This window comes from Molothrus ater, chromosome 1, assembly GCF_012460135.2.
Source record: "Molothrus ater isolate BHLD 08-10-18 breed brown headed cowbird chromosome 1, BPBGC_Mater_1.1, whole genome shotgun sequence".
Classification (NCBI taxonomy): domain Eukaryota; kingdom Metazoa; phylum Chordata; class Aves; order Passeriformes; family Icteridae; genus Molothrus; species Molothrus ater.
In genome coordinates this window covers 126,368,968-126,393,869 of record NC_050478.2, presented here as the reverse complement: position 1 = coordinate 126,393,869, position 24,902 = coordinate 126,368,968, and the positions used below count along the sequence as shown (strand labels likewise).

Sequence of the window (24,902 nt, the reverse complement as noted above, 5' to 3'; positions counted from 1 at the left end):
AGTGCCTTTTCCATGCTTCTCCCTGTAACAAACAAAAACATGGAAGTACAGAAGAAGATTTTGGCTTGGCCACATGTTCAAACATGGTCTACTTGTTTGTTCCACACACTTCTAATTTTTTTAACTTGCAACATTTGCAATAGGTAAGAAGAAATCTATAAATTCCTGCTTCCAAACTCAACCCAGAGAGCAAAAGCATCCTTTGGTACAAACAGACCTAACACAAGTGACATCCTAAATTTTGCAATATGTGGTCAAAAATGCTGTAGAATACTATTATGTTAAGAAGTCCTTATAAAACATAGGAATCTATTTAAATCAAAGACACACAGACTGATAAAAGTAGCCAATTTTATTCCAATAACATAAGCACTAACACATAATTACTTTTCTCAAAAAGGTTACATATTTATGTGCTTTTTTAGTCAAATAAACAGATTTGTCCCCACTGTAGAAGTGTTTCAATAGAATCCAGAGTCTTGAGTGGCCCAGTTGGGTGCCTAAAAATGAATAAAGATTAGAAGAAATTACTATATTACCTAATACTTACTGAAATGTATAACACATGAAACAGTGGGAATGTTGCTAATAATGAAGGATACCCTATAAGGTCAAAGCTAAGTGTTCACATCCCTGACACACACACACTGTAATTGAGTTGTACAGCTAGAGTCCTCCAAGCCAGTAGTTTCAAAAAGGAGAAGTTCTGGAAGATCCCAATATAAATATAGGAATAATTTCTCAGCCATATTTTTAAAAGAAAGCAATGATACACAAGTTTCACCACAACTTCCCATTAACAGAATAAAACGGTTGACCACTACTTGTTCAACTTCCACCAGTATTTCAGCCAAGCACTGAGGAAGCACAATAAAACTTATAATGTTTAAGCTCTTTTCCTGCGTAGCTTGTTCTGATTTTTGTTCGTGTTAAAGATGTACAGCTGGGCCTCAGAGCCACCCCCATTACTGTGCTGTTCTGCCTCACAGAGCTTCTCATATTGTAATATGGAGGGAAGCAAAACCAGATGATCTAGCCAATTTTCTCATTTTCACTGGTTCTACTTAAAGCTTTCAATGACAACTACTTTTTCTAGAATTTCACTTAACAGATTTAACAGTTAGGGTTTTGCACAATTCTTCCTCCATATTCCAGTCTTGAGCACCATTCATTCTCCTTTCAATACCACATATACCCCTACAATACTTTTGAGTACAACTCACTTGGAAAAGTATTATAACTACTTTCATAAGTGTCACACTTCATAATCTGCCCTTTCCTAGTGGTGAAGGAGACCATTTAAAAGAAGCAGAGCGGCAAATGACAGAAACAGTTACGCAAGAGAATAAAATCTAATGATGAACAGAAAGGCTAAAAAAAAGCAAGAAGCACTGTGTTTGTGGTCACTATGTAATTTCCAACATAATTCCTTAGTATTAGAACTAGGAGTAGGCACATCTGGTGAATTAAGGCATAGGTTAAGAATTATACTGAAAATTATCTCTTAAAAAGGCAAGAATTCAGAAAAACAAAACTTATACTGACCTCAGATCTACCACTCTGATTCAGCTTCTTCTCAATGTTCATAGCCAACATTTGACTACGAAAAGACAAGCTTTTGGTCTTCTCAATCACTTGTTGATAAGGTGAGACTGCATTGTTGCCCATGACTACATGGCCCTAAAACCCAGCAAAGACAAAACAAATTTAACAATTGCTCAGCATGCAAGGATCTTTGCTTGTAATACTCTGCTTTCAGAACTTTCTCAGATCTTACAGACAAGCACAAAACACAATAAATGAAATCCACTACAGTTTATCCAGGAACAGAAAGTTTTTGATTTCTATTGTTTTTCTTTGCCCATGAAGTAAAAGAAATTTAATGAAAAACTCAACAAATTCACTTGGATCCATCTGGCTTTAAAATGAAAAGAGAGCAGGTTTAGATTAGATTACTATGAGGGTGGAACAAAAAACTGTGGGTACTGCATCCCTGGAGGTGCTCAAGGCCAGGCTGGATGAGGCTCTGAGGAACCTGGTACAGTGGGAGGTATCCGTGCAGAGGGATTGTAACTAGACAGTCTTTAGGGTCCTTCAACAAAAACCAGTCCATGACTCAATGTGCAGTCTTACCAGCTTGGAATCCAGTTTGGCATCCAATCGCGCATTCCGGATCAGATTGACAATCCATCTTTCTGCTTCTTCAGGAGTCATATTTAGTTTATCTGCCAACATACTAAAAGATAAACAACCTATTAAATGGCAAAATAAAATCTCTGATGTTGGTAAACATAACAAGGGACTATGGAATAGAAGTCAAACCAATACAAAATATGGCACAGTCCAAGATTCAATAAATACTGCATAGCTGGGAAGCTTACTTTAATTGGACTGAAATGACTCAAAAATTACATACAGGCTCTTCTGCCCATCTCCCACCCCCACTGCAAATAAGAAATTCATATCCCAAAGGGTATTCTTACTCATTCTGAACTACACCACACTGCTTTTAAATCTTGTCCTGCACAGTTTTCCTATGTTCCTATTAAACCTTGTCTACACAAACATTCTTGGAAAAACTGTCATTTAAGTAATTTCACTAATAACATAAAACCACCACCACTATTAAAAAAAAAAAGTCAACTGAACTGCTTTTATTCTTACTTAAATGCAATCAGCAGTCAAGAAAGTATAGATTACCTAGTAGAAGAAATATGTTTAATAAGAAAATTTCTCTCCAAAGTTCAGGAACAAGACCCATGAGACAGAGCTTGGTATAGAAGATATGACAGATGCACTATGTTAGAACTTCTTGCAACTTCAAGGAAGGAAGGTGGGGGAAAACAGAGAAAGGAAAATTCTTAATCAAACATGCACTCTTGTCCAGGAATAATTCCTCCTAATAGTGCTTCCTGTGGCTTTCCAGCTAACTCCTCCAGCTTCCTGCTGGCAGTTGGCTCATACAGGGCATTAGTAACACTCATTCTTCCATCAGCTTGCAGACTAAGGTAAGAAATATGAGGTAAAGGCTACAGGAATGACTAAAAAGCCAGCTGACTACACTGAGTTGCACAAGAGGTCAATTTCTCACCATTTTACAGAATCTTGCCTAAACATCTTTTTCTCCACCTGAAAAAGTGATTTTTTTCTTGATGATTATTTGCATCAAGTAACTACTTTATAACGTACTTTAAAACCTGACTGGACTTCTACATACACTTCTTTATACAGTTGTCTCTCCTATAAGGTCTTGATCTCTTACCTTTGTCCCAACTATAAAGGCAAATTCCATTTTTTCCACAGATAAACATGAAGTGAATAGGAAAAAAAAACCCCAAAGTAACTTAAAATACTGAACTTACACTGACTTCAGCAAAATAAGACAACAAATGGGTAACAAGTGTTTGAACTTGGCAAAGTAAGGGGAAGTAAAACCCAACTCCAATTGCTACTGTTCCAGTAGACCTTTTAATCTGAGTTTGAATGAGCAATTATAAAGGCAGAAGAGAGCAGAAGACATTAGGCATGGAAATTTTTGTGGAATTATCAGTCACCTGGACAGAACATGAGACACTTTAATACAAAAAAAAGTACAATAATTTTATTACCCCCAATCAGTGATGTTAAGCATTTGACTTGAAACTAAACACATTTTAAACTGAAAGTACAAGGGGGTGAGTATAATTCTCACATTTCTCTTTTAAAAGCCTTAGTAAGATTTAGATGAAGTAAATTCCCTTCCAGATGACCACAAGAAAGGCTACTGCCACTACACTGGAGATCAAGCAACCCAGCTTTGGGATTACAGTGTGGAACCTCCATTCATGGAGATAGGAGGATTTACTAGTGCATTCCTGACTAAGCAGCATAATGGAATACTGCTGTGGGACCTGCTCAGAGCTGCAGCTGGGTTCACAGGATTAAACCAGATCACTTCCAATCTACAGCACCTACACTCTCCTTTTTCCTTATAACACAGTCCTCGTGTAATTAGAGGGTAAGAGGGCATATATGTCTAGAGAATCATTCCAAGCCAGAAACTATGAAGTATTTTGCATTTGTTACTAGCAAATAATTTTACCTTTTTCTATTATATCTACTTTTTCCTACTAGCTCAGCTGCTTGAGAAGTGGATTTTTTTCAACTAAAAAGTGTTTTGGAACAAACATACAATATATATGTAGCAACGCAACAGAAGTAACACTACACAAGTATTATTTTCCTGCACGTGTATCTGGAAAACTTGAAAATCAGTGAATGAAAATGACAGAGTAAAAAGGATGTAAAATCTGTTTTATCTCATCTTGTAGCTTTGAGACTTACACAATGTTTAAATTTTAGTATAAAACAACTTATGTTATTAGGTAGCAAGTATCTTCCACTGAATAAGGAGTAAATCTATTAAAAACCTAGAACTTTAACATATCTTTGACAAGAGATGACCATCCTCTAGCACTTGGGGCAACTGGACTCCCTCTTAAGAGTCTCTCCTTGCAGCCTGCACTGAAGCAGCCAGGACCACCCAAAGTGCATGGATGTATAACATAGAGGTATTTTCCTCTATGTTAAACTAACATACATGACCAAAAAAGTATTCTCTATCTTTCCAGAGCCAAAAGCACAGAAGATCTATCCTGATTACAATTCTGTAACAAACACCACTATTCTCCTATCACAGTTAGAACATGTATTTAAAGCTCTTGAGATATAAAATACAGCTTAGCTTCATTCAAGTTTGACAGCTGAAGTAATAGTGACACGTTTAGATTTACAAATATGTATTAACATCACCAATATTAAGGAAAGGATGGAACACAATTTGCATTATAGGTTACCACTGTTTATAAAGATTCCTGATATAATTCAATAAAAATGAAGTCAATTATAATGAAATACTATTAAAATTTAAAGAATGGTCTACCATATCAAGTTAGAGTTAATTTCAAATGGCAGACTTCTAAATAATTTCTGTCCCCAATTTTAGAAGAAAATTCACTTATTTGGGTCATGCTAGGGCTTGTGTTAAGTTTTCATTTACTTAAAAGGCAAGCTGAATTCCCCACATCCTCATATATGAACAAGCCCATCTTATATAGTTTTCTTGTATGTGCAGTACAAAAGAAGAATGAAGCATATTCAGCTCTCCAATTAAATACAGGCATATCAAAGACTAAACTAAAACAAATAACCATCTATTACTTCTGATAAACATGATATTTCAAACAGCAAACCAATCACAGGATGATTTAGGATGTGCAAACTTCAAGTCACAACTGACAAAGCAATAAAGGAAGTTTCCCACTGTTTTCAAAATCATTCTGAATAGCTAAGCAGTACTCATCAAGCACCGTGTTACAATCATTCAGTTTTTTGCTCCAGGATTAGCAGTGGAAATCACTTGTGAACAAGAAAACGCAAGAACTACGTCTCAGCCCAACATTCATTTCAACTGGCTAATTTCTTCAAAAGCAATTCAAATGCACTAAGAAATAATTATGAACCTAATTTAATCAGCTCAAATATAATCATTGTTACAGCTTGCAAAGAAATTTAAGGCTGATATCCATCATTAAACACACAATGACCTACTGAGAACCACCTCATTACTGATGACTGATTCCATGTGCAATTAACTTAGGGGTATGTGGTAGAAATATCCATGTCACTCTGAGATAAATGTCTCAACTCCAAATCTATCACTTGCCTCAGAACACATTATAATGCTTATAAAGAAAGGACACTGCTACCTATATTTAGGAATTACTCACACATAACAAGGACAGCCAACTACATTTTCTATCATACCCGAAGTTGAAATATCACACACAGCACAAAAAATATGAACTATAAGTAATAAAAACAAAATAAATGGCAATTACCTACCACAAAATTTGATAGAGCTTGCAATTTTTGCCATAATGAATTATTGGTATGTTGCCCACAGTTTATCAATATCTTTTGATACAAGACTTGAAAAATTCTTAACATACACACTGCAGAGTCTTTGCTCATTGACTGGAGTCAGGTAAGAGGAGACTTCTTAGAAAGCCATCTAGTCTCTTGTTAAAAAAGCTTAAAACATCTAATTTCATTGAAAACTTGAAAATGTGCAGTATTCACACCATGAAAAATATTTTTAAGAAAGAGCAAGACACTATTGGATTTTATGTTCCCCAGAAACCCATCTTTCAAGACCACTATACATACGGGGTCTTTCTTTCTTAATACTTATTCAAACCCCCTTTATGCCTAACCATGCAGTACTGCTGCTTAAAGTGATTTTAGACAAAGCATTAGCTCTCTTATAAAAACAAATATTAAGTATGGAAAAGCTCTGCTCACAGAATGCAGTTCCATTTTCTATTAGGACTGTATGCTTAAACCCAATACACAAGAGCTGACTAAAATGCTCAAATTCACTGTTTCCCTTCTACATCAAAGCCACTATTCTATTTTAAGCTGATACAAAGGATAAAAATTTTTCCAAAGGCAATGAAGACAAACATCACCCAGTGACTAAAGATTAAAAGTATTAAGACTCAGTCCTTTTTCCAACCATATCTATTCATAAAAAAAAGCAATCCTTCAAAGAAGTTGGCAGTATTAAGACAATTTTCTCTCAAATCCTTTCCTTTGAAATCAGGCAGTGTTAAATCCTTTCCTCAGAGGACTAGATGCACTCATTTGCTCTGGATACAAGCTAGTAAGAAGACTCCATTGAACTTGATCGATTCAACAGCCTTCATTTCTCCTGTCTCAAAGATCTCTGCACTGTTCTCTATCAGTGAGATTTTTATAGCATTCAGAGTATTTCACTTCCTTCTTTTTAATTTAAGGATATGGAAATATGGGAAATGTGGGCAAAGGCCAAGTCAAAAGAGATCTCAAGCATACATAATATCATCCCATTTAGTGTTTTTTAAATATATATATATAAGAGGCATCAGAGCTGATTCATTTGAAAAACCTGTATTTATAAAATAAATCTGAATAACCAACAGACATATTTGCTAATAACAATTCTTACAGCTGAATCACTTTGTGTCACAGGGAATGAAATCCACTGTTTCCTATTTAATTAATGAAAAAGGCAATGTGATTCAATAAATTTCAAAGAACATATCTATAAGACACACATGGGTATCTACCAAATAAAAATAAATTTAAGCAGTTGTCGTGTTTGCAGTTTGTATTTACTTAATATTATCACTCTATCTCAACATGTGGAATTGAGGCCCAAATGAGGTACTGCCACCAGGACTTCGGTGACACTGGGTATGAAAGTTAATTATAAATTAATATAAATTCAGCAGAGATCCCACTTAAAACCATAGCAGTTTTAGCTTGAAAGTACTGTTTGTCTGGGGGGGCTAGGGGTGGTAGAGAAAGGTTGTTTTGAAGTTAAACACAATAATTAAATTCTGAAGTATAATTATAATTCAAGTACAACACATTAGATTTATAAAACTAGAAAGAATACTACGCAAATGAGATTTCAGTTAGGATTTTACCTGACAACTGAATACTTCCTGAAGTTTGCACTGTTTGTCAAACTGCCCTCCATGACCGATTTTCTGAACTGAGGAATGAAGACATTCTCTTACCCAATGCTGATGCACTGATGGATGCGACAGAAAGTCTCAAATATGAAGAGACGGGCATTCTCAATGAAGTCCTCAAGGCATGCCACTAAGAAGAAATCATTCACAAGCACCTGCATGTGTCAGCAGAAAGGGAACATGAGAGCAAACATGTGAGTAGAAAGGTACTGGCAGACACTGCCAGTAAATAATCCCAATAACTACGAGCAGCCCACAGTATACCTAAAAACATTATTGCTATGTTCAAAGATTTGGCAAAAAAAGCTATGGGCAAACAATATTTTTCATTGTTCAGCATCTTACTAAATTTAAATTGCATGCTAAGTGATCACTGAGGTCTGACTCAAGAAGAGAGTAAGGTTGCAACTCTACTGAAGGTCAAACTCTACTGCTGCCCTTAACTACTGAAGATACTTTCAACACAAAATTTGACTCCCCACTCATCTTTCACAACAAAAGGCAAATCTGAGCTTTTCTTCAAGCATTTCTCAGACTTTAATGGAACACCTGAAGCTCAGCCAAATGCATGATTACCTATTTGCTTCTTCTTCTAGAACTTCTTAAATATAACATTAATAACATTAAAGCTATATTCTTAACAGTAAGTCACATGTGTTACAAAATGAGTTGTCATAAAGCCCAACACCACCCACTCACGAATTTAAGTTTATCAGAAAACGCTGGCAATGTAATCAAACACCATTGTGAATTTTAGAGGTCTTTACTTAAAGGAAAAGGAGTCTTATAAATATTTTAAGTCTTACTGTTTCACACTCTCTCAGCTTCTTCTGAGCTCCATCAAAATCAAAGTTAACGTACAAGCATTCCACAAACTCTGTGATAGGGTCCCTGTATGTGTAGGATTCCTATTAAAAAAAATTGGGAACAACATCAGAAATCAAGGCCACGTGGTCGCTCACGTATTCCTTATAGTCTTAAAAAAATTAATAGTGGAAACAAGCCCATATATCACCTTAAAAAAAACCCTGAACTTCCAAATTCCTCTTATAAAAAAGCTACATAAATGTGCTTCCTCCCTATAGTCTGGTAAAATAACCAGAGGTGTAGTTTCACCTTCATCATTTAATGCTGCAACCTTTGGGCTAGGAAACTGTCAAGATATTAGAGCTGTCTTTGTATCAAACCTCCGAGTTTCATAAAATAAGATAGAATAGTCTTCCTAAATTCTGATTTCAAAGAGGACTCCAACACCAAATCCTTCATACAAACTGAACAATTATTTGATTTTCATAGACAACATAGCTAAGAAAAATGCTACTTTCTATACACTAATTACTTCAAATTATTTTGGTATTACAGAAGTACTCAACTTTCTCTATTACCAGGGAAAGGTAACGCTAAATCTATATACAATTGTGTAAATTCAAGTGTAACAAACATCCCCTTAAGGGTTTCTAATGCATATTATAAGACAGCTTAAATCAGTATGTATCAGTATCTGCTTTAGCATACAGTAAAATCAACAGATTAAGGGAATTCCTAAGAGATATTTTTCTTTCTGGATCAGCTGTTTTTTTCCTTCCCCAAAGAACTGTACTTACAAACTCATTATTTAGATTTAAAATTAAGTTCTATACATGTTTTTCACATCAGAATTGCACTTGTTAACCATTATTTGCAAAATGGTCTTCAAACAAGCGTCTCTCAATTTCAATAAACAGACTGCACACCTATCAGTTCAATACTTGCACAGATGTTGCAAGTATAAACAATCTTTTACTGCTAGTAAAGCAGCACCACAAGTTATTTCAAGTTTTATTTCTATAAAACCTCTACCACATCATCATTTAATATCATGAATCATACAGAGTTAGAGGAGTATTAAGAAATTTGATAGGTGATTTCAAAACCAAAGCCCGATTTGGTATTTTCAAAAGGAATACCCTAATGGTGGGCAAGATTAAACAAAAGCAAGAAGTTGTAACATATTACTTACTTCAAGTATTAGAAATTCATATTATATTAAAAGCTCAATGTTACAATCAGATTTTAGATAAAGATAAAAGCTGAGTCACAAGACTTACCACTGATTTATTGCTTATGGTACCTTTTGTGAGCACTAATGCTTAAAAACGGATTAAGTTGCAGCTAAAGTGTGATCTTTGCATTGACTGTGCTTTGCATAGGTAGTTTTCCAAATGCCTGAAGTGGTTATAACTGACTACTAGCCTATAATAACTACACTGTCATATTTATATATGTACACAGAAAGATACAATGTTTATTACTCACAAGTTTATCAAGCATTTGAAGTGCATTGGTTTGTATACAAGTTGTTTGGTGATTTCATATAAAAATCTGGGCCTTAAACCCCTGTTCACTGCTACCAAGCAACTCTTTTATTGCTCTTCTCTGTATCTCCATCCTCATGAGACTGTGACAACAGAACCATTTTCAAGAGAATGCATGTGAATTCAAATCAACACACACAATTCAGTGGTTTTGAAATGTAAGAAAGAACTCTTATTCATATAACAATTTACTGTACATATAGTTGAAAAAGAATCAGATCCAAAGCCACTTCACATCTCACAGAATTTTCAGCATTTAATAATTCAGAAAGTAAGAATGGCGTGCATACTCTACTGCATGTATGTGTACATGCAGCAGACATGTACATGAAAGGAGAAAAAAATTACACATTACTAGAAGAAGGTTATAATGAAGTCTTCTTAAAAAAAGGCAAAATATATCAGATACTGCAGTCCTTACCTGCTGAATAACCTTGACTAGATCTTTCAGCACTTGTCTACGTTTACGAACGTCCTTATTTGTTATGACTGCAGTAGTCAAATATCTGAGGATATGTGGGCACATTGTCTGAATTGCATTGAGATACCTAGAAAGAAAAAAACATAGGTAAGATTCAAAACTCAAAGGTATACTGAAGTTTGCTGATGACACTAAAATGAGAGGAGCTCTCAACTCCTCAAAGGCAGAGAGGCCCTGAAGAGAGAGCCTGACAAAGAAGTCAGAGGGCTGGAAAATCACCAACTGTATTAAGCATAACAAGGGCAAGTGTCAGATTCTGCATCTGGAACAGGGCAGCTCTGGATCTACGTACAGACTGGGGAATCAGAGGCTGGAGAGCAGAAAGGGATCTGGGGCTCCTGGTCAACGACAAGCTGAATGTGAATCACAGTGTGTCCCGGCAGGCAGGAGGGCCAACTGTGTCTTGGTGGACATCAGGCACAGAATCACCAGCTGGGCAAGGGAGGGGATTGTCCTGTTCTGTTCTGCACTGGGGCAGCCTCATCTGGGTATTGGTTGCAGTTTTGGGTGCCACAACATGAGAAAAGTATCAAGCTATCAGAAAACATTCAAAGGAGCAACAAAGAACGCTAGATCTACATATAAATCAATCCTCTCACAAATAGATACAGTGTTTCAAATTTCATTTTTAGTCTGGGAGTTCCCAAGAATCTTTTGAAATAGCTTTCTACAATCAGAATAGAACAATACCTTCACCCTGCAGCCCCAAGCTCAGCAAGCTTGCATATTTATCATTTGCCTTCAATTTGATTTAAAGACACCCCCCCCCCCCCCCAAGATGGTACAGTACAACTTACTGTGGCTGATAGAGAAAAAGGTCAATGATGTTGTCTCTCCCTTTAGGATGATTAAAAAACACGAACAAAGACCAGTGGATAAGCCATGTTCTTTGCTGAAGAGACTGCAGTGGAGAGCTGACAGACTAGGAGAAAATGTAACATTGGCTCAAGTCAAACACAGCACAATGTTTTTTGTCATCTCAATGACAAATCTACTGAAAGTTATAAGCAAGATAATTTTTCCAATATTATATTCCAAACTGTTTCCTGAATTTGCATTTTTTACGGTAAAAGCAGAGATTTTAGCTCTCCAAGACCACCATACCAACCTAAGTTACTTCCCTTCTTAATTCTGAATTCCTTGTATTCCCTCCTCAGATGTGATCTGAGTAACTACTTGGCTTTTTCACCTTTTCTGTTTTACTTCCTTTCTAAATCCTCAGGACTTTTCTTTTTTTTGCCATAAACTCTCAGACAACAATGAAACTTTATAATCACTTTCAGCCAAAAAAAAGGTAATTATCTTTATTTAAACCTGCTGATAATGGACAAACAAGGGTTCAGCTCCAAGTACCTGTATTAGCTCCAAATTTCAACAGCACTTCAAACAGACTGCAAAACAACACACTGAGGATGAACTGACATGGCAAGTAATCCTCCCTCTGAAGAGCATGACAACAAATTGCTCTGATTCAATCCTAAAAAAATTCTTGGGAGTTTAATAAACAAGTCAAGTAGTCTATTATAACCATAGAGAATCATGAAGACAACAAAATTACAGAAGAAAAATTTTTAACACTAATTATCTGCCACACAGACAAAGAACAACTGGGGGACAGAAAACACCTGTTTTCTCAAGACTCTGGTTCAGGAAAGTGAAACTTTCACATCTCTGACCTGGCCAGTGAAGCTCCACAAGCAAAGAGGAAGACTGAGAGGTCCCTAATCTCATCAGTTGCTCTGAATTAGTACTGCAGCCCCACTCACCCCTTAAGTTCTTGGTACTCATCTGAACTCAGAAGAGCTTTGTTTAGAAAGCTGAATTAGCTGAAAACTGTTTCCAAATATAAGCTGATTGCAATATCTGTCAAAAGCACTGTCTTCATCAGATAAAATGGTTTATTTACATGCATTCTATTCCTTCCAGCAGATGAATAGTACAAGCATCTGAAATTTAAACAGCAGTTTCACACAATGATGCCTCGGCCTGAAACACATCCTTAAGATTTTTTTTGTTTATTGGAAATATATTTGAAAATGCAGATGAGAACCTAAGGTGTTAAGAGGCAAGCAACTTGAAAAAGAATGTTTTATTATTTCTTCACTAACATCCTTCGACTTTCCCACTGCCAATAAGAAAGTATCCAGTGAAAAGATGGTAACCTATTCCTAAATAAGACTGCAAGTAATTTAAAATAAAACTTGAGTACTAACACCTCTAACCTCTCACCTTGCTAAGATGTCCAAGATTTTACTTACATTATTATCTATTGTCTCCTTTAGTCTTGTGAGATCTTCCATGGCTGCATCCCAATTCTGCATCAGGATTTCTGATGCCAGTTTTCCCCAAAGAGAACTCAACGCATTTCTGTCTGTTGCTGGAACCTATGTTCAACAATAACAACAAAGTCACACTCTTAGTATTTGAAATTATTGTTAAAAATTATTACTTACTTTTAAAATTACAAACAGTATTTTCTGGCAGTATTTTTCATTTACAAGATACCAATTTTGCATAGGCCTAACTCTCCAAATTAAGTAGGGTTTTTTTTCAGAGAAACAGTTTAGACATGGGAAAAAAACAAACCAGTAGTAAAATTTCTTAAACAGAAACTAGGAAATCCTGTCCAAAAAAGACAAAGATCTGTGCTGCTGCAGTTTAAGTTAAAAAAAAATTAAAAATGGGTGAGCACCAGATGACACACTGGTCCCAAACTTATTTTGGGTTTTCTTTTTTTGTTTCACCATTCAACAAATGCTTCTAAACTAATAAAACAAAGTTATTACTAGGCAAGTTCCTAAAGAACCCATAATAGTAGATAACCATCTTCAAAAAGCTAGCATTCCAAACTCTTCCTGCTAATGCCTTGTCCAGAACTGTACTTGTTACAGCAATGTCCAGTGGAACTTGGCACCACTGAACCTGTTCCCTGGAAGGGTAGTTCTGAGGTCAAGCTGTGTTAGTTTTACACAGGAATGAGTTGCACTATGCCGTTCACAATGTCAAATTCTGCTCTTAGACTGGTTACAATAGCTCTTTCACAGACTATGTTTCATCACACAGGGCTTTGAAACAAATCTTCTCCCGTCAGAATCAGTAACAAAAGTTTTACACTAAGCTATTATCAGCACAAAAATCAGTACTCCATTTTTTGAGGTTACTGACATACAAGAACATAATGCTATGCCCAGAAAAACGGCATGAAGAATTAAGGACAGTTGCCCACAAACCTACTTCCCCTGTTGGCACATAAAAAGGACCTGTAACACTGAAAGTCACCTTTAGCATCAAAATTTAGACTTATAATTCAACTCATTCATACTTTCTTCTGATTAAAGATACATTTCCCAATGTCTCTTCTTTAATTACAGTCAATTACAGAAATTTTTGTGGTTTACTCCAACAGTATTTCAGAGAGTTAAGATTACTTTTAGATGGGAATACAAACTAGCAAGGAAGAGCATCAAGGTATGAACCACTTCATGTTTTCAACAATCACTACACAAATTTATGAGATACTGACTTACGAGCAATGTATCTTCCAGGCAACCCAGGTGCCAGTTTAGTAGATACTGAGTTGAGAAGGTTCACATGCTCTGTTCTGGTTCCAAATCACTTAATTAGAGGTAGCTGTTCACAATAACTGCTTTTAGGTACCACAGCTGTTCCAGCTACATTATTGGGATTTTCAAGCAGTTACCTTGAATTTCCATTTGTTAGTAAAGCAGCATATTCACTGACCACCAACAATAAATTTACTGTGCTGGGATTCTTACAGGACATCAAATCTTTATTCTCAAAATTCACTCCCACCAGTAACAAATGATATGAATTACAACAAGATGAAAAGAGTTGCTTCAGAGACGATGGATCTGGTTCAACATTTATCATCTGAGCTGTCTACATTTCATAGGGAGATGACTTATACTCTTAAATCCATCACAGAATTCAAGAGAGGACAGATCAGAGTTCAGATAAGAAGCTGGCAGTTCACTATTACCAGCAATTACATTCAACTCACCTGCAAGCTTTTCACTGCTGTTGACTACATCTGTGCACAAAATCAAGTATTCTTAAAAACAAGTATTCCCCCCTTCATTGTATTATATAATTAAATGTTACAAGACACACAAATTCAAAGAACAATTCTGAGTTCTACTTGAAAATAATGGAATTGCTGAACCATAGTGATGATTATTAACCATTACTGTAAACTTCGGCATACAGTAATTGCCTCAAAAAGCTATGAAGTATTATATGCTAAGAATGAATATAGACAATTTACTGGTTTAAGTATTTCGCTGAAAATAACACCAAATAAACAAACCAAAAAAACTAAGCCCCAAACTAACAACCAGTGAAAACTTACCAGAACTCTAAAGAAGTAGAGATATTCTGCAGCTCCTGAGTAGTTACCACATTCATACTGGAATTTTGCATACCTGTAGAGTGTATCTAGGTACTCCTGCCTAAACTGAAAAGGAATACAATAAAAGTTTTTATTTCCTAGGAAAAAAACCCATGTCACAAGCTCATTTTAATGGTAGAGTATAACTGGAAATCTGTAGCTTTTCAAAAGACATTGTACATAGGAAAAGACAATAGAAAACTATTATTTTCTCAATCCATGCCATGGAATGAAAGTTTATACCAATACCAGAAAAAGGTGAAAGCTTGCATTACAAAGTAAAGCCCATCTAAGTTACCAAGTTATCTTAGTTATCTAAGTTACTAAGCCAGCATTAATTGTAAGCTTTTTTTTTTTGTTATAAAAATTAAAAGTTCAAAGGCTTAAATATGTTAGCATTAGGAATTCCACCTATTAGCTACATTGACAGGAGACAGGACAAAATGCTTGGCCAAAACACTGTCAGCTGTGAGGGAGGCTGGGTGGACATACACAGAACTGAATTCCAGAAGCTATAACACTTACCCCGTGCTTCTCAGCTAAATAGTCAAACAGCATCCGACCATCTCTATAATAAAAGGATAGAAAGCACTGCTTTTACAAAATAAATTGATAGCCACCATGCAACACCACACAATGCAACACAATTTCAAAGGTAAAACACAAAAAAGTGAGCATGAATTTGACATAAAATTCTTCCACTTGTTCAAAAGCAGCTGCAGTCATCTATTACTGTGTCATGCAGTTTCAAAATCTTAAAATTATTCAAATTTTAAGTAATGAATGCCACCTGCAACAATAACTACAGTTAAGAGTGGAAAGTTGTTTTAAATTTGATAGCATCCTTAGCTTTCAGTATGAAAGTTAAATTCTGAATTAGAGCTCCTCCCACTCTCACGTTCCAATTTCAAAGGAGTTACTCTAGACAACCTCGATTTTAATAGGAGATGGGGAAAAAATGGCAAAGACTAAAGTAAATAGAAGTAGAACTTACCCTGCTAGCACTGAGACAGAGTGGGTCTCTACCACAGCCAATAAGTGCAGAACACAGAACCATAAATCATGATCATACTACTAAGTTCATAACTTCTATATTCATGTGATCACATCTCTGAAGACTGTTTTTTATTTAACATTAATACTAAAAGAACAAGCATTATTACATATATCAAAGAGAAGCTTAAGCCTCCAGGAGGCAAGCTGTAAATTCCCTGAGACAAAGATACAATAAAAATGGTATGAGAGAGAATATTTTCCCATTTACTCTGAAATCATCTGACTGCAAAGATTTGAGTTTAATTAGAACTTCTAGTACAAGATTCTACAGGGAAATGGAAAATTGCCAAGTGAGCCAAGAATGACAATCCTCAATCATACTTCTGAAAGCAATTAAATAATCTCATGGATTTGCTACAGTAAAACATACTTTGAGGATGAGGAATACTGCCTATCACTCCTGTAATTTTTAAGTCAATGTCCTCCAACAGTTGCTTAGAGTAGTAAAATGTTTTGGGTTATTCTTGAAAGAACTTCTACCTGCAAAATCTCTTTTACTCTTTTTCTCCCAGAGCTGGGTATTCCAAACAGTGCCATCATGGATCAAAAGTCATGATCTAAAGTCCCAATAATATGCAGCTATCTGAATTTGATACAGATTTAAAATTACCAGCAGAAATTCCCAAAAGAATCAGAACTTGTTTCTACTATCTTCAGCACACTACTCAGGCCTAGACAGATGGGACATATTTCAGCCCAATTCTACCTATTACTATCTAACCCCAATAATCTGGATTAGAACTACTCCTGAACCAAAACCAAAACTTCTGAGCTGTGAAGTTTCCAGATATTTTACAAACACGAATCACATACCAGTTCTAAACCAATACTTGCTGCAAATGAGTAGTAGGGCTAATATTCTTTAGCATTAGGCAAGTTATATTCCATGCATTTATTGACTATATTGTCTCTCTTGCTCCCAAACAAGGCATTTCCAATTTGAAGTCCATACTATTGACCAACTTTTGTGAATCAAAATCAAGTAACAGCATACTCCCCACAAAATGCTGGTATTTTAGTAACATTTTTCTAGGCTAATTATTATTATTTAAAAAACTGGCTAAAAGCAAAGCAAGAATTGGACAAGACCTCTGTATATTCAATTAGATTTGAATCTAATTGAACATCTAGTGTTTCTAATTGAATCTAGTTTTAAGACAGGCTCAATTGCCATAGTAACTGAGACTTTCCCTTTCAAAGCTATATCTATAAAAGCAAGTGACTCCCGGCTTTGCATAATCACAAGTCATAAACAAATGCAATTCCTTTTTCTTTATGTAGTTATCTGACATGAACATCCATTCTGAAATCAGATGCAAAGGCAGTTTACTTGGTTAAAAATGGCTTTACAGCAGGAGCTTAAAACCAGGAGCTCTGATGGTATCAGGATAGAAAAACTTCTCCTGACGTGCTGTAAAGCTAACAGATTTCATGATTGCTACTGACATCTTGCTTCATGTGTGCTTTGAGACATAATACACTGCACCTCAGAATTTCTGCACCGACCAAAATCTAAACTGATCTATAACAAATTATGAAAACAATGTAAAGAGTGGAACAAAGAACAGAGGCAAGAAAAAAAGGATGATAATGTGTATCTGAACAGAGTAGATTTTAATCAAGTTCTTCTCCATTGAGGGACCCATATTCTTCAGGAAGTTTGTTCATAAAAAAAAAAGGTATATTCATACAGAAGATTTCTGCAAACTAGAAAGAAGAGTTTGTACATTCAATACTGTTCTAAGAAATTCCAGAAGCAATGTTACAGTCTTCCTAATGTTACAGTATCAGCGGATGCACAAAGCTTGCCAACAATAAACCCAAGTGCAGGCTTCACCTTCAAATTCAAGTTAAGCCATAGGTTCTCTGTCTCATACAGTATGCTCTATTTAAAATTTTAGGGCAGGTAAGGCTGAAGAAGGGATCCAATTATTATTCCAGTTTTCCAGACACATTTACAAGAGCAGTAAGAGTGATTCCTATCTAAAGGAAACAAGGAGTAATTTATGCCAAACAAATACCTGCCCACCTCTCTGCTGAAGGCAGAGTTACTCCTCAGTGACTACAGCTGAATTCTTTCCTACAGAGCCCAATTCAAGCTTAACCATGGTGAAACTTTGATAGATCTTAGATACAATGTGCAGACAAACTCATTCTACTTTAATTACTTCCCATAAGAAAATTAAAAAAAAAATTGTATGCATCTTAACAAGACTTGAGCACGACCTTACACCAACAAGTTGGAACAGTTTGGGGGTGGAGAAAGTAAGCAGGAAAAGGACAGAAGACCCTGAAGAAATATGTGCTCTGAGGATGAAAGGATGGTCATCCACCAGGCCTCCCAGACTAATATGACACTCCATAACCTTTTCTGGAAGGCAGAAAAGAAAATATTAAGTGTTTCATCCTGTATTTTCTCTCAAAAAACCCTAAAGCCGATCGAAGCCAAACAAAAATTAACCTGTGATTGGACTGCACTGGATGATGACTGTCACTTGTAACAAGCTGATTCACAAACATTAAAACAATAGATGTCTTTTGCACAACAGGGAAAAGCACTGAAAAGAGTAAACTGTCCAGGAATTTCACCTACCTGACCACAAGCACTATTTAAATACTATATGAAAATAAAGTCTTTCTTGCAGTTACTACACAGAAAGCATTCCCAGCAGCAACACCTGAGAGGTACCAACAAGCCATCCTGACAAATTATGGTAGAAATTACCTAGTGGACTGCATTTGCCTCGTAGTCTCTGGATCCTCAAACATCTTGACAATAGGTTCTGTTTCAGCTTGAAGCTGCTTCAGCTGTGCAACAACAGTTGTTCTCTTCTCACGCAAAGCTGAACACAAACAAAAAGACTTTAATATAATGCTTTAAGTTTTTACATGAACCAGCCTGTAATTACATGGTGCTGACACTTGCACACATCTTCCCAATTCCTACCTCACCTGTCCTCAAACCCAGCTGTGTATAACTATTCTGTAACTTAGTAAAAACTCCTAACATTTGGTTCTTTTCCTCCTGAGTGGAGGCTGCCAGAGAGCGGGTACAGCTGGAGCAGAATCTGTATTAGACAAGGTCTCTTCAGGCTTCCATTAAGGGAGAAACAACCTTAAACTAAGTTCACTTATTCCAAATAAACTTGTAAAAAAGTAAACAATCCAGTGATACCACAAAGATTAATTTTCTTCTGACTGACGATAAGGTTCTGAAAGAACAGTTAGAGCATACTTAACTAAAAATTGGCAGGAGAAACTTCAAGCAGCTCAAACTGCAAAATTACAATTTTGAACACTCTGTGCTTAATGAAAACATTTTAAGTCCTTTACAAAAAACTGTTAGGAAATTCAACTAAGAGTTTTAGGGTGATTATTTTACACAGACCCCAAATTCCTCACCAAGTGCTAGTAACGCAATAAAATGAAGACTTAAAATTTAGAAAAGTGTACACATAAAAAAAAAAAAAAAACAAAACAGAAAGAACACCCTGACATTGGCTATGTGAAACACACAGGATCAGAGAAGCCAAGACTAAATCCCAGGAGATAAATGCAGGAAACTGTGAAAGTGAGTCACGCACCAGAATACTCAATGCCACAGTGAACAGAGTCAAGATTTCTTTCATGATTTGACTACAGAGATATTTGAACAGGACATCCAAGGTGGCTAACACCATAATGGTGACCCAACCTAAATATGAGAACAACTTGCCTGACAGGAAGTGTTCCAACAAGGAGAAATTATCTCCACCTGCAGTTGACTCTTGAGATTATAAAACAGGAAGAAGAAACAGATGAAAGTAAAACATTCAGTTGACTTACTAAGAATACGAAAATGTTTTCCTGCGACATCTCCTGGGTGTGTGATTGTAAGTTGATCTCATGGAAGACAAGACAAAAGCAACTATAAATCGTGCAGGGACATTTCTAACTGTAACTGTGTAAGTGAACTTAGTTTTAAGTACTTTAAACAGGGGAAAAGGACAGGGTGAGCTTCTAATGATGCCAGCAATTCCACAAGTAAGAACCACCTGTCCATGCACACATTCTGATAAGCGCTGCTACAAGAAGATGACACATACCAGAAAGATCTCAGAATTAAGGCCTTTGCATAGGAAGCTGCGCAAGCAAGCACCATGAACAATGTGTGAAAGAACTAGCTCTGCTTATGTTAATTGAATAAAAGACACACATCAAACAACAGTAAGTCATTATAAAAAAAAAAAAAAACCAAAACACCCCAAAAAACCTGCCAAAATGATAAGGTAGAATCCTAAGAGATGTAGTGTTTTTCTTATAGTATTTTCAAACAAGTGTGGAATTTCTGATTTTTCATGAAGGCAGAACTCTCCAAGGGAGAAAATTCATTCAACTTTCTTGCAGCTGTGAGCTTATGAAGTTATACTCTGAGACAATCTGCTTAAGTAACTGGCTATGATGAGAATTCTGAAGACATTTGGAGTAGTTACTTTGTGGCAGTCTGCTAGAGTTGCTATTCTTGTCTTGCTTACTTCTTGAGTATTTTACTCCTTAATTACTACTGCTAACAGTAATATTCAACAGTTTAAAAAGGCAGAAGCAGGGAAAGAAAGAGGAATACCTATTCAGCATTGAGATTTTTTATAGCCTTGATGCAGCCTGACTTTTTTGATCAGTAGAACTGTTAATTAACCTAAAGGTGAAGCTATTATTACAACTGTTTCTGAGATGACAGAAGTGAAAACCCCTGGTTCTCACTACATGTCACAGTACACATGCCCATAACAATGCTCACCTAATGCTAGCACAGACTCAGTCAGAACACTGACTCCCATGTCCATAAGCCTATTAATTCTCCCCTTCCAAAGAGAAGAGTGGCCATCTCTGCAGCTTCAAGAGCCTGAAAAGAGCAAGACCCAGAGGAAGAAAGCAACAGCATCCAAGTCTCTTCCTCTTAAGATGCAGGCAAAAAAGACTGTCATCCCAATAGCTAAGAAAAGGTGAGGAATTCACCAACACGAAAAACAGATGGAGAAATAGGAAGGCAGTGGATATTGAAAGACTAGGTCAAGAACAAAATGAAACACACAACCCATAAAAAAAGAACTGGGAAAAAATGATTAAAATTAAAACACCCCTGAAGAATGGAAATTAGACAAAGCTAGATTACCTATTTTCTCCCCATTCCCAAATGCTCCTCCAGATGATAGAAATTTAAGTAGTAAACAGAGAAGTTATCAAAATCATGGATAAAATAGTAAAAGATCGCATTCATTATAATCTTAAATTTATTTTCTCCTAGAGAAGCAGCAATTCTTATTTTGCCAAAACTGAGGAAAACACACATTTTAAGAAAAGTCTCTCAAACTCTAAAAATCAGCCACAGTCAGATAAATTAATGGAATTACCTAGAATGCAACTCTAGTCTTGACACACTGGATGCTTTAAAGAAAGTCACCAAATAACACCAAATCATTATGCAAGTGTTTGAGAGATGAAAAGCTACTACACCTTCATTAGTTGCAGTGAAACACCTTTAAAGTGCTTGAAATTACCAAATCAGCATTGAAATACTTAAGAGGTCACTCAAAGGTTAAGTTCCTGACAGACCAACAAACCCAAACTTCTCAGGATTAGGGCATTCTGTTTCTCTTAGTATTGTGCACCCTTTCGGTAATGCCAAAGTTAAACAGCACTCCAGCAGCTGTACACAACAAGCAATTACCACCAGTTATTATGTTAGACAGAAAAATTGAAAAACAAGCTTTACATATAAATGAGCAGCTTACCATGAGGAATTTCATCAGAATAAAGATTTTTGTACACATCCATAGCAAAATCCACCATGTTGGTATCACTAAGGAGATCCAGTTTTCCTTGGAGCAGCTCTTTTTCATTGTATATCTGAAACAGCAATTATTAACATCTGAATAGTGTTGAAGTTTCAATTCATATTGTGTATTACTTTTATGGCACAGTTTATGGACTTCTGTACAACTGAATTGTTTTAAGTATCAAATCTCACTGCTCTACCATTAAGAGTACTTACAAAAAGCCTCTCTGCATTTTCAGTTTTGACAAAATATCAAATATTTCCTGCTATCTACCAAAATAGGTACTTCAAAAGCTAATTAGGAGTTAAGTAACTATTACTAGTCTCTTAAAAGAAATGGTAATTCCTATTGCAAAATTACACACATATTTAAAAAATTAAAGAACCTTAATCATACTTTTCTTTCAAAGTACTGAATACTTTCCACAAAATAAAATGCTGAGCAGTGAGGACTAGTTAAATCACTTAAAGTGGATTTCAGAAGAGATGCACAGGATTAAACTCACAATTTAATTGTATGGCAAATTATTCTTAAATATGTTGCTAGGTCTATAGCATAAAAACAAGTTTAGAGTAGCTATGTAATCAAATGTGTACTTTTAAACTTTTCAAATTGTTTTTTTAGAGTTCATATTCCACAATTTATCAGTGAGTTGCAAACTGCTGTTAGACGTTGAAGATGTAGGCGAAGGCCAAATCCAGTACATTCCTCAAAAACATATTTGCACAAGAGCTGTATTACAACTCACCATGCCACATTTGAGGACATCTCAGATACAGAATCTGTAAAAGTTTAATTCAGCTCTGAACATTGTGTTGTTCAAAACTAACACCACAAATTTAACTGTTTAATTAACTTCAGCTGACATAAAAATGCTTATGCACAAATGCCCCCAAGATGAGAGGCATTAAGCAAACTCCCCATGCTAGAGACATGACAGCTGGCAAGGTCAAGTTAGCAAGCACGGTTCAACAGTTCCTATCTGAAGGCTAAAATAACACCTACTTTAAATTTAAAACTCACATTACTTTACACATTTCGCTCCCATTTTAAAATAGTTTATACTGATGAGTTTAGTCTAAAGTATGTGAAGTACTCATCTGAGGTATCCTCCAGCATTGCTATGCTCTTTGTAGCAATATAACTTAAAAATATACATAAGAAGACCCACAAGGGATAACTCCAGAAGGGATTTATATTTGTTTCCAACACAAATTCGTGATGACATGGGTTTCAAATTAAAATTAGTATCGCTGGCCTAACCCCACAGACCGCCCAGAGAGCCGGCTGCGGGGCTATCGAGGGTGTCCCACGCCCTGGGACTGCGGCTGCAAGGGAGAGCTTTGACGTCTCCTTTCTCCAAATATAGATAAGAGAAAAATACTACGCCAAATCCGAAGAAGGAGAAAGTGCAGGAAGTCCCTGCTGCCTCGCAAGCGAGGGGCCGCGGCGCTGCGCGGCGTGATCAAGCAGCGGCTCCCTCAGGCCTCGTCTCGGCTCTGCTCCCGTTCCCGTCCGGGCAGCCCCACACGCTTCGCCCCTGGACTCACGCAGCACAGGAGCCTCGAGCTCCTGCCTAGGTAAGCTCCAAATCCCCCACGGGCCGCCCCCGGCCCGCGCAGCACCCAGGCCCACGGGAGGAAGCCCCGGCCGCGGCGCACCCAGGCCCACGGGAAGCACCGGCAGCTGGCAGCAAGGCCTACCACCTTCCCGCTCCCACAGCCAGCTTCCCCACCCTTAGGAGAGACACGCACCTCCTTAACAGAGAGGAATTCCAGCAGCGGGAAGACCAAGTGCCGGTCCAAAAAGTGTGCGATCTTAGTAGTCAGGTCGTACTCCGCCATCTTGGAGCCGGGACAGAGGAAAGGCAGAGGCGTGACGCGACTCTTGTGGGCGCTGCGCCTGCGCGGCCCCGCCCCCCAGCGGCGGGAAACCGGGGCCTGCGCACTGAGCGCCCCGGCCAGCAGCCAGGGATGGGGCAATGGCCGCGCCCTCCCTTTCTCCTCCCCTCCCTTTCCCCTCCCTTTCCCTTTCCCCTCCCTTTCCCTTTCCCCTCCCTTTCCCCTCCCCTTCCCCTCCCCTCCCCGCTCCGGCGCCCGGGCCGCTCCGGGGCCGATCCGATCGCGTGGTGTGGGGGCCGCGCTTGCGTGGGATGAAGGCGCCGGTGGAGCGCGTGAGCAAATGCTCGGCGACACTTTTGGGTACCCTGGGTCAGAGTGGGATTTCGGAGGGGTGAACATCTCCCGAAAGAGCTGTGAGCTGTGAGTCCAGCCCCCACACCTTGCGCGTCGTGCGTGAGCTTGACTTGATCTCGGGCTAATCTGGTAGTGAGAATCTGAAAAGGGGTCTAAACTGTCCTTGGCACCAAGTGAAAAGTTTGTTAAGGGTTGGTCCATGTTGGCCATGTTTCCAAGCTCTCCGTGGCAAGACTGTGTCACATGTGATGGAAAAAGGCTCCCAGATGGGGAGCTGCTGAACAATGGCTTACACAGGGAACTCCAAGCAAGTGCAGAAATGTATTTGCTGAGTTTAGCAACAGAAATGGAAGAATCAGTAATACTGCTGATAGCTTGCTTATAGCTTCCTTATAGCCATTGTAAAGAAGCATTGGTACTGGCTGCCCAGAGAAGTGCTTGAGTCCCATCCCTGAAGGTATTTAGAAAATGTCTGATGTGGCACTTAGCGACATGGTTTAATTGTGGACTAGATCATAGAAGTCTTTTCCAATCTAAATGATTCTGTGATTCACCGTGTTAACTCATCAGAAAGATAAAAGGTTTCTTTTCCTGTTACACTTTGTAAGTTTTCTAGTGACTTTTGTCAGGACACACAGTTGAGTTCAGTAAGACAAGCCTCATCTCTTCTCATAAAGCGTGACTAAAACCTTTGTCATTAACAAACTTTTCCTTTCATGAGCAGAAGCATAATAATTTGTTTAGTGATTCACATAACTACAGACTATGTCTACGGTAGCTACAATAGTTGTTCATGTGGAATAGCAAGTTAGTATAGTTATAGTACAGGTTAATTTTAGACTTGGATGGTTTGTTTTAAATGTAAATGAGAGGTGAGCAATAAGAAGGTCATAACACTTATTAAGCCATTATTCAGGCAGCTAGTGATGTTCTCCCCACCTTAACAGAAAGATGTAAAGGCTATAGAATTAAGGATGTGACAGGCTGGTTTCTAGAGGTAAGACTTCATTGTATCTTAATGATGCCCTGTAAG

At 37.3% G+C, this 24,902-nt stretch overlaps 1 protein-coding gene and 1 long non-coding RNA gene across 2 annotated transcripts in view; one reads left to right on the top strand and one right to left on the bottom strand.

The window, feature by feature from the left end:
• Nucleotides 1-337: 337 nt before the first annotated feature.
• EIF3E (eukaryotic translation initiation factor 3 subunit E) lies at nt 338-23,550 on the bottom strand. Its single transcript, XM_036398586.2, has 13 exons — nt 23,429-23,550; nt 21,630-21,744; nt 18,584-18,701; nt 15,328-15,370; nt 14,764-14,868; nt 12,653-12,778; nt 11,192-11,316; nt 10,335-10,461; nt 8,366-8,467; nt 7,605-7,714; nt 2,134-2,236; nt 1,546-1,680; nt 338-500 (listed from the first exon to the last, which is right to left on the bottom strand). Exons 1-13 carry the CDS (start codon nt 23,516-23,518, stop codon nt 462-464), a joined length of 1,338 nt encoding a protein of 445 aa, XP_036254479.1. The 5' UTR covers nt 23,519-23,550; the 3' UTR covers nt 338-461.
• A 275-nt stretch (nt 23,551-23,825) lies between these two features.
• Nucleotides 23,826-24,902, top strand: part of LOC129046658 (uncharacterized) — a 28,249-nt gene continuing 27,172 nt past the window's right edge. Inside the window, exon 1 of the long non-coding RNA XR_008508313.1 lies at nt 23,826-23,935. This is a non-coding gene — a long non-coding RNA (uncharacterized LOC129046658). The remainder of the gene's footprint in view (nt 23,936-24,902) is intronic.

Coding starts and splice junctions, on each gene's coding strand:
- EIF3E (XM_036398586.2), bottom strand. CDS start 23,518: ATGGCGGAGTACGACCTGACTACTAAGATCGCACACTTTTTGGACCGG. Junction 14,869..15,327: donor ATTTAGCTGAGAAGCACGGG/GTAAGTGTTATA, acceptor ATTCCTTTTCAG/TTTAGGCAGGAGTACCTAGA. Junction 501..1,545: donor ATCAGAGTGGTAGATCTGAG/GTCAGTATAAGT, acceptor ATTCATTTTTAG/GCACCCAACTGGGCCACTCA.